At 43.9% G+C, this 10,513-nt stretch overlaps 1 protein-coding gene across 3 annotated transcripts in view; it reads left to right on the top strand.

Moving 5' to 3' along the window:
- The window catches only part of LOC103734728 (zinc finger protein 398), a 38,741-nt gene extending 30,000 nt beyond the window's left edge, over positions 1–8,741 (top strand). For all 3 annotated transcript variants that reach the window (XM_008833812.3, XM_008833811.3, XM_029563916.1), the window contains 2 exons: positions 4,013–4,126; positions 7,008–8,741. In XM_008833812.3, coding sequence (XP_008832034.1) covers positions 4,013–4,126; positions 7,008–8,152 — 1,259 coding nt within the window. In that variant the 3' untranslated portion in view covers positions 8,153–8,741. The remainder of the gene's footprint in view (positions 1–4,012; positions 4,127–7,007) is intronic.
- Positions 8,742–10,513: the final 1,772 nt, after the last annotated feature.

Raw genomic sequence — 10,513 nt, 5'->3', positions numbered from 1 at the left:
TTTATGTGTATGAGTGTTTTGCCTGCATGTATGTAAGTGCACCATGTGCTTGTGTTTGACATCTTAAGTAATCCATGAGATAACAGTATTCTGTTGAATTCTCATGATGTAGGTGAGTTCTTAATATTTGCACTGTTTCCTAAAGTGCCTACCACAAAAATGCACCCAAACCTAAAGGAATAGTTTTTTTAAAAAAAATATTTATTTATTTTTGCCTTTTTGAGACACGGTCTCCCTGTAGTCCCAGCTGACCTGAACTCACTATGTAGACCAGGCTGGCCTTGAACTCAGAAAGATCTGCCTGCCTCTGCCTCCCAAGTGCTGGACTAAAGGCGTATGTGTATATTGCCTGCATGTAGGTAAGTGCACCCATGTTGTGCAATGCCTGTGGAGGACAGAAGAGGCTGTTGGGTTCCCTGGAACTGGAGACAGTTGTTAGCTGCCATGTGGGTGCTGGGATTTGAACCCGGGTATTCTGCAAGAACAGCCAGCATTCTTAATCATTGAGCCATCTCTCCAGCCCCCAAAGCAGTAGTTTTATATAAATGTTGATGAGATTGTATCCTAAGTAGAATTGTTGATATACCCTTAATTTGTGCAATATTGTATGTAGAGATTGAGTTATCAGTTAAAAACCATGGCTTCTTGTGATCATTAAAAACTAAAGTTTTTTTATGTGTATGAGTGTTTTGCCTGCATGTGAGTGCACCATGTGCATGTGTGCAGTGCCCACAGAGACCAGAAGAGGGCCTCAGATAGCCTGGACCTGGAGTTATGACAGTTTTTAGTTATCATGTGGTACTGGGAACCAAACCTGGGTCCTCTGCTAGGGCAATAAGGGCTTTTATGGTCCAGCTCCAGGGCTCTTCTTTCTGCTTTGGGCACATTTAGATTCCAGTAGTCTCTAGCTGACTTAAAAGCTATTGAAGGGTACCAGGGGTGGTGGCACACGACTTTAATCCCAACATTCAGGAAGCAGAGGCAGGTGCATTTCTGTGAGTTCAAGGCCAGGCTGGTCTACATAGGGAGTTCCAGGACAGCTGGGACTACAGGGAAATCCTATCTCTTACCCTACAATATATATATATGTGGGTTGGAGAGATGGCTGAGTGGGTAAGAGCATTGGCTGCTCTTGCAGAGGACTCGGGTTGGATTCCCAATAGCTACATGGTAGCCAACAATCGTCTGTAACTCCAGTTCCAAGGGATCCAATGCCTTCTTCTGACCTCTGAGGGCATTTCACAACATGGGTACACTTCCACACATGCAGGCAATACACTCATACACATAAAATTAAAATAATAAATATTGAAAAGTATTGAAATGCCTAGCATGATGGTACATGCCTGTAATCCCAGCACTCGGGAGGTAGAAGTGGAAGATTGTGAATTTGAGGCTAGCATGAACATTATAGCTAGACAACATAACAAGACCCTGCCCAAAGAAACAAAAGACATTTAGCAAAGCAGTTATTTTCTTTTGCTAGAAAGAAATTCCCCCATGAAGGTTTTTGAAGAAACAACTATAGAGACTTGCTTTATTCTCTAGATCTTAGCAGCTTTCCAGCTGCTAAGACCAAAAACAACCATCCTAGGTGTGGGCCAGAATAGCAAGCACAGCCGTTGTTCAGGTGTGTATCAGAGAGACAGAGAGAGAGCACTTTTTGGAGTAGTGGTGTTTTCTTTTCAAAAGAATCCCTAAGACTGAGTTGAAGAGATGGCTCAGTGAGCACTTGCTGCTCTTGCAAAGGACACGGGTTGAATTCCTAGCACCCACATAGTGGCCCACAGCCTTCTCTAACTCCAGTTCCAGGGGATCTAACATCCTCTTCTAGCTCTCATGGGCATTACATGCATATAGTATACTTACATACATGCCAGCTGAACACTCATAGACATCAAATAAATATGAATATATCTTAAAGAAAAAAAAAAGAATCTCTAAGACCTGAAGGACTTGCTGTTTTCATCTCCCAAAGCTCTGGAAACAATGACCTCTGTCATTTAATAAGCAAATAGAAAGCTAGGCATAAGCTAGGCATAGTGGTACATTCCTATAATCTCAACACTTCGGAAGCGGACACGGCTACAGAGCAAGATCCTGCCCAGGAAAAAATAACACACACACACACACACACACACACACACACGGCACACACAAAATAAAGATAATACAATCTCTTGAAAGACCACAGAATTGAGAATCCGTAAAGTATGTAACTGGGGTCAGACTCTGATTAAATGAACTAACTTAGTAATTCTGGAAATAAATTTGTCTTTTTCCTTTTGTTTTTTGTTTTTTGAGACAAGGTCTCACTATGTGGACCCAGCTAACCTGGAATTTTCTATGTAGACTAGACTGGCCTTGAACTCTCAGAGATATACCTGCCTTGTCTCCCTAGGGCTAGTATTAAAGGTATGCACCACCATACCCTACCAAATTTGTCTTTGAATTAGCAACAACAACAAAAAAGATCAAAAACTTTTTTGATGAGTCTTGTTTCTTTGCCTTTTTTTCCCTTGATGTATATTAAGCAAATTCTCCCTAATACAGAGTTTCACTGTAAATCCTTATTAGCAATTTATTTAACTTCTATAGGTATCTTTATTTAAAGGGAGAAAATATTGCCTGCTCTATAGTTTTACAAGGAAACTGAGAGAAAAAATGCAAATATTTTAAATATGAGAATACTCCTGGAATACAAGGTACTACTGATCATAGATTAAGTTGTCAATCAGGGAGCCAGCAGAGGTAGCACACACCTTTAATCCTAACACTTAGAAGGCAGAGGCAGGCAGATCTCTGTGAGCTCAAGGCCAGCCTGGTCTACATAGCAAGTTTCAAGCCAGCTAGGGCTACACAGTGGGACCCTGTCTCAATAGACGCACACACACGCATACACACACACACATACACACATTTATCAGGGCCAGTGAGATGGCTCAGTGGGTAAAGAAAGCATTTGCCACTAAGCCTGACAACCTAAACTCAATCCCTGGGACCTACATTGTGAAGGAGAGAACCAACTCCCATTAGTTTTTCTCTGACCTCTACACGCATGCATATGCACACACATACAATATATTGATTTGTTTTCATTATCCATTGGTTCTCCAGAATTGTATTTACTTTAAAAAGCTAGCTCTGTTTTGTTATAGTTAGTTGATAATAATGTGTGGTGCTACACCCCTGTAAATACCAGTACTTGGGAGGTAGAGACAAGAGGATCAGGGGTTCAAGATCAGCTTGGGCTATACAGTGAGATCCTATCTCTAAAAAACAGTCACGAGTCAGGTGTGGTGGTGCAAGCCTTTAATCCCAGCACTTGGGAGGCAAAGGCAGGCAGATCTCTGTGAGGTCAAGGCTAGCCTGGTCTATATAGAGAGTTCCAGGGAGACTGTGTCTCAAAAAAGACCAAAAAAAAAAAAGTCAGAAACAAGGCACAGTGACATAAGTTTATATTCCAAACACTTGGGGAGTGAGGTAGGAGGTTACCCTTGGCTACATAGTAAATTTGAGGCCAATCTGGACTACATGAGATCATGTCTCAAAAAAAGAAGTAATGGAGGCTAGAGAGATGTCTTAGTGGTTAAGAGCACTGGCTGCTCTTGCAGGGTTGGTTCCCAGCACCCACACGGCAGCTAAAACAGTCTGTTACTCCAGTTCCAAAGGATTCAATATCCTCTTCTGGCCTCCATGGGTAGTCCATGCATGTGGTGCACTTACATACATGCAGGCAAAATACTCAGAGATAAAATAAAAATAAGTAAAAAAAACTTTTTTAGAGTAAGTTCAAGGTAGTTGAATATGCCTTTTAATACCAGCACTTGGGAGGCAGAGGCAGGTGAATCTCTGTGAGTTCAAGGCCAGCCTGGTCTACTTAGTAAGTTCCAGGCTAACCAGTAAGACCATGTCTCAAAAAAAGTATTTGGGCAAAATGATATGTTTGACAAACATGATTATTTTACTTTCTGATTTAAGTCCCTGAAGACCATTTTCTTCTTCTCCACAGAGCCTGGCCTTTCAACCTCAGATATTCTGTCTTGGATTAAACAAGAGGAGGAGCCTCAGATTGGAGCCCCCCAGGAGTCCAAAGAGAGTGACCTGTACAAAGGTACCTACGCTGGTGAGTAAGAGGGAAGAGAGAGGTCCAGATCCTGCTCTAACAGGAGTAACTAACCAATACAGCTAAAAGGCCATTGAGATAAATTTTTAAGTAAGCAAGCACATTTTTTACATTAGATTTGGGCGGGGAAGGGCACATGCAGAGGTCAGAGGACAATTTGAAGAAGTAGGTTCTTCCTGCCATGTGGGTTCCAGGGATTGAACACCAGTCATCAGGCTTGGTGGCAAGTGTCTACCTAGTGAGCCATCTCACCAACTCTGAAATAACACTTTTTTGGGGGAGGGGGATCTTTTTGAGACAAGGTCTTCCTGTAGCCCTAGCTGACCTGAAACTCTCTATGTAGACCAGGCTGGCCTTGAACTCACAGAGATCCATCTGCCTCTGCCTCCCAAGTGCTGGGAGTAAAGGTATGCACCACCATGCCCTATTGAAATCATACTCTTAAATGCAGAGGCAAATTTGAGTAGTTAGGCTAGAGCTGGGTGTAGTGACATATGTCTTTAATCCTTGCACTAGCGGGGCAGAGGCAGGCGGATCTCTGAGTTGGAGGCCAGCTTGGTCTACATAATGAGTTCAAGGCCAGCTAGGGCTACATAGTGAGACCCTGTCTCAAAAAAAAAAAAAAAAAGGCTGGGGGGACCCAAAACAATACAAAAAAAAAGAAAGAAAAAAATTGTTGGGGCTGGTATAGTTCAGTGATAAATCGTGTGCCTAGCATGCACAAGGCCCTACGTTAAAATCCCTAGCACCATTATTTAGAAAAGAAAAATAAACATAATTGTCAAAAGAAAAGTAAGTGCATATAGATAAACTAAAAGTATGGGGGTTAGGAAACAGACCATATGAATATCTCTTAGCAAGAATAGATCAAAGCAAGCCTAGTGTGGTGGTGCATGCCTGTAGTCCCAGCACTTGGGAGGCAGAGGCAGGCGGATCTCTGTGAGTTCGAGGCCAGCCTGGTCTACATAGTGAGTTCCAGGACAGCTGGGACTACAGGGAGACCCTGCTTCAAAAAGACCAAAAAAAAAAAGAGAATAGATCAAAGCCAGGTGTGGTGGCCTTTAGTCCCAAGCACTCAGGAGGCAGAGGCAGGAAGATCACCTCAAGTTTGAGGCCAGCCTGGTCTACATAGTAAGTTCTAGGTCAGGCAGGGTTATATAACAAGAATCTGTCTCAATGAATCAATCAAAATAGGATAGAACAAAATGGGGAGTGATTGCCAGGCATAGTGGTACACACCTTTAATCCCTGAATTCCAGGGGCAGAGGCAGGTGGATCTCTGTGAGAACAAGGCCAGCCTGGTTTACACAATGGGTTCCAGGCCAGCTGAGGCCACAAAGAGACAGAAAAGCAAAACAAAACAAATTGGGAAGTGGCATAGAGAAAAACAGGCAGTTGGAGAGACAAAAATTTTAGAGAGGAGCTGGAGAGATGACTTAGTGGTTAAAGAGCACTGGCTGCTCCTGCGGAGGACCTGAGTTCAGTTCCCAGCACCCATATGGCATCTATAACTCCAGCTCCAGGGTATCCGTCATCTTCTTCTGACCTCTGTAGGCATTGCATATACGTTGTACACTTATATTCATGCAGACAAACTCCTCATACACATAAAAATAATTTTTTTAAATGCTGGAGAGGTGAAAATGGGAATATTAAGAGCCTGCCCTCACTAAAAGGAAAAATGATGGGAGAAGAAAGTTTCTGTCTGAGATTTAGCACCATTTGTGATTTACTTCTTGAATTATAAAGGAGAATCTCAGCCAGTGAGATAGCTCAGCAGGCAAAGGAACCTGCTGCCAAGCCTGACAACCTGTGTTTGATCCCTGAGACCCACTTGGTAGAAAAAGGACCAAATCCTGCAAATTGTCCTCTGCCCTCTACATGTGTGGTGTGGCACATACATCCCCCCTTGCACAAGATAAATAAATGTAATTTTGAAATTTTATAAAAAGAGTATCTCAAGATCAGAAGGGATTCAATTATTTAAACACTTTAATGGAAGCTGTTTGTTTGTTTAGCATCTTCTATGCCCTATATTCCTTTAGACAAGTACAAGTGAGAAATAAGAGTTTCTGCTCTCTGGGAAACCACCACCACAGACATATCAATGCTAGACAAGTCTTTTATTAGGTGACAGGGTTATATGGATGACAAAAGACATGTGGGGTTAGAAAACATGAATCTGTTTAGTTTAGGTATTTAGATAAGGCATAGCCAAGGATGTGAAAAACTGACCTGTAATCCCAACACTTGGGAGATAGAGGCAGGAGGATCAGTAGTTCAAGGATAGCCTCAGCTACATAGCAAGTTTGAGGCTAGCCTGAGTTACATGAGACCCTGTTTCAACCCCTCTACCCCCATAAAAGACTGAGAAGCCAGAATGGACCTAGAAGATTGACCAATTTGATATGACTAGCTATAATTTGGAAAGACAGGGAGAGAGAAGGGAAGTTTCTTGTGAAAGAGAGAACAGAGTGACCAAAGATTTGGAAGAAGAAATGCGTACTTTATTTTCTGGGAAGTTAGAGGCAACTGACTATAGGAAGGGTTTATCTGACAGATTATAGGAATAGGAGTAAATGGTGGTTTTAGGCTTTGTCACACCAGGCAACAGAGGAAGTTACTGAGTAGAGGTGAGACATAATGAGAATAATGTGGTGAAGACTGATGCCAAGGTTATTTATTCTTTTTTGAAATGGAGTATCAAAGAAGTACAGCCTTAAAGTTGGGCTGATTTGCCATAAGGCCTACAGGTACTGTAGTTAGTAACAAGAGCCTGCTGCTGAGCTTATCTGAGCAGTTAAGAGCTTAGTGCAAGCTGCTAGAGCTGGGTAAGAATGTGTGAGGCGTGACAGGTGTAACTCTGAGGCCTTTCTTTCAGATGAAGAGCTTGTCATTAAAGCTGAAGACCTTGCTAGAGCCTCTTTGTGCCCTGAAGTCCCAGTCACTTTCTCTGCTCCATCAGCAGCAAAGGATGCTTTTTCAGATGTAGCTTTCAAAAGCCCACAGTCCACACCTATGACACCTTTTGGACGGGCAGCCACTGACCTGCCTGAAGCCTCAGAGGGACAAATGACTTTTACTCAGTTAGGAAGCTACCCACTCCCACCTCCAGTTGGAGAGCAGATGTTCTCATGCCATCATTGTGGCAAGAATCTCAGCCAAGACATGTTAATGATGCATCAGTGTAGCCATGCTGGTGAACACCCCTTAACCTGTGCCCAGTGTCCCAAGCACTTTGCCCCACAGGCCAATCTTGGTAGCACCTCCCAGGACCATACAAGTGAAACACCACCCACCTGTCCACACTGCGCGCGGACCTTCACTCACCCCTCTAGACTCACCTACCACCTTCGGGTCCACAACAGCACAGAGCGCCCCTTCCTTTGTCCTGATTGCCCCAAGCGCTTTGCTGACCAAGCACGACTCACCAGCCACCGGAGAGCTCATGCCAGCGAGAGGCCCTTTCGCTGCACACAGTGTGGCCGTAGCTTCAGCCTGAAGATCAGCCTCCTGCTGCACCAGAGGGGACACGCGCAGGAGCGCCCCTTCTCCTGCCCTCAGTGTGGCATTGACTTCAATGGGCACTCAGCACTGATTCGTCACCAGATGATCCACACAGGAGAGCGCCCCTATCCATGCACAGACTGCAGCAAGAGCTTCATGCGCAAGGAACACTTGTTAAACCACCGTCGGCTGCACACAGGTGAACGGCCCTTCCAGTGCCCGCACTGTGGCAAGAGCTTCATCCGCAAACACCACCTCATGAAGCATCAGCGCATTCACACAGGCGAGCGACCCTACCCCTGTGCACTCTGTGGCAGGAGCTTCCGCTACAAGCAGACACTCAAGGACCACCTGCGGACTGGCCATAGTGGAGGCTGTGATAGGGACCCTTCTGTACAGCCACCAGACCCGCCTGGGCCACTCTTAACTGTGTTGGAAACTTCTGGCCTTGGTGTTAGCACTGAGGGCCTAGAGACCAATCAGTGGTATGGGGAAAGTAGTGGAGGGGTAGTTTTGTAGACCTGTGGCCTCCTGGTTATTTATGTTCAAAGCAGAGCCAAAAGACCAGGAGAGATCCCACAAGCTCCACCACCCATAGTAATTGTTATCCAGTTCATAAAGGAATTTGGGGTCCTCTATGCTCAACTAGAGACATGCTTGTATTTTGGAAGTTCACAACAGTACAAGAACAACACATTTTGAAATCCAGAAAGAACTGGAAAAGAACCCAGCACCCCATTTTTTTCAGAGATACAAAAGCAGAGTTTGGGAAGCAAGATTTAGCCTCCGATCACCCTGTCACAGGATAGCCAAATGACAGTAGACGTGTCTCTAGGCAAAGACAAGTGCATGGGAAGAGCCCCCAAACCTTGAAGCCATCTAGAGGCATGAGAATGTTCAAAGCCATTCACTAATTTCTTTTGGTGAGATGAGTGTTGGAGGAACATGCTTTATTTAGCTGCTGTTTATGTTGCTGTGGCCCCTGAAACCAGCCAAGCTCTGTTCATACATGTGTAGTTACCTTTCCGTGAAACTGATGACTCAGACTACTTTCCTCAGCCTCCTAGATTTTGTCTGCTAATACATTTTAACATTGGTGAACAAGAAATCTGACTTTAATAGCTTATTTAAGGGGACAGTTCTTAGCTTTCACTAGCTTGATTTGAAACATTAAAGCTCCTGTAGTGACTTTTGATTGGGTAGAAACATTTGCCAAGGCCCTGCTTAGAAAACTGAGAGGAGGTCAGGCATGGTGGTACATACCTTTAATCACAGCACTTGGGAGGCAGAGGCAGGTGAATATCTGTGAGTTCAAGGCCAGCCTAGTGAGTTTCAGCTGGGGCTAATGGGATTAAAAAAAAAAAAAAAAAAAAAAAAAAAAAAAAAAAAAAAATTGGGAGGGAAGCCAAGTGTAGTGACACACGCCTTTAATTCCAGCTGATCTCTCCATGAGAGCAAAGCCAACCTGGTCTGCATAGCGAGTTCCAGGCCTTGTGGGACTACAGGGAGACCCTGTCTCAGAAAAACAAGTTTTTTAACCCAACTTTAATAGCTAAAGATTTCAGAGAAACAGTGGGCATGAGAATGACAAAGCAGCCTAAAATCTGTGCCTGAATTGTGATTTTTTTTTTTAAAGTCATTTATGTCAAATTATCCCTTATCTTTTCCAAGTCAGTAACCTGGCTTTTCCATTTCTGGGTCTGATTTTCTTTACAGTTCTCAGCAGCAAATGACAGCACTTTGCCAAAGCATTAAGAGTTTCAGAAAGTGCACTGAGCTCTGAGCTTTTGTTTCCTCTGTAGTGTGGTAGCAGTATTATAATGTGATGCTCTTGAGCCATCCAAGAGAGGGTCTGCATCCCCTGCCTGGCCCTGTCCTCTGGCAGTGGGCAGACTGAGACCCTTCCTCAGCCACTGAGAACTATCTTACCTGTTGTGCTGTTTTTCTGAGACAGGGTCTCATCATGCAGCCCTGGTTGACCTGGAAATTGCTATGTAGACCATGCTGGCTTTGAACTTACAAGGATCTACCTGCTTCTACCTTTAGAGTCCTGGGATTAAAGGTGCATGCTACCATACCCAGCCACCTGTTGTGCTTGGAGGGACCTTGGCTACCATGTGTTCTTTTCTTGGGCTCACTTAATCATCTGGGAGCATCTGAACCTGGTCTATTCCTGTCTGTGCAACCAGATGTACATCCTTTTCCCTTTACAGCTCTCATTTTCATCTGCAAAATGAGGCTGTTGAAAGAGAAAAGGTGAGCCTCTAGAAATTTAAAAAAATCTCGTCATATAGTTCTCTGCCAAAATCCTGTCTTTGCCTTTGGCTTCTGTCCAGGCAAAGCCAAATAAGACAGTGAAAATCAAAGCAGAGTTCTTGTAGAAACTTGGTGGAAATCAGTTTGATTTGTTATTTTATCTTATATGGAGCTTGAGGTAGAAGATAGAAAATACAGGAGTCCCGCATTTTGGGCAGAAAGCTGTTTATGCCCACACCCCATTGTTTCCATGAATCTTCTGTAATGCCTGGAACAAGGTCTGAAACTACATAGACAAGACACTATCCTGAGAAGGAAGGGACCTGTGCTCTGCTCTCCTTATCACTGAGCCTAAACTTCATTCCATCTAGTTGTGTATCCACAGCAGGAAATGGTGTTTGCCTTGTTACCTGTACTTTTTGGAAGGTTCTGTCAGAACATGTTGGTTTTCAGGGTAATCAAGAACATAAAACACAGTTTTGTGATATTTGTAATACCAAGGACTGTGGGAGATAAGAAATGTGTGTGAGTTGGCCTTTAATCCCAACATTCAGGACGTAGAGGCAGGCAGATCTCTGTGAGCTCAAGGCCAGCCTGGTATACATAGTGACTTCTAGGCCAGCT

Source organism: Nannospalax galili, unplaced genomic scaffold (assembly GCF_000622305.1).
Source record: "Nannospalax galili isolate Female #2095 unplaced genomic scaffold, S.galili_v1.0 scaffold1217, whole genome shotgun sequence".
NCBI classification, from domain to species: Eukaryota; Metazoa; Chordata; class Mammalia; order Rodentia; family Spalacidae; genus Nannospalax; species Nannospalax galili.
The sequence above is the reverse complement of the archived record's forward strand: the minus strand, read 5'-3'. Positions and strand labels throughout refer to the sequence as shown.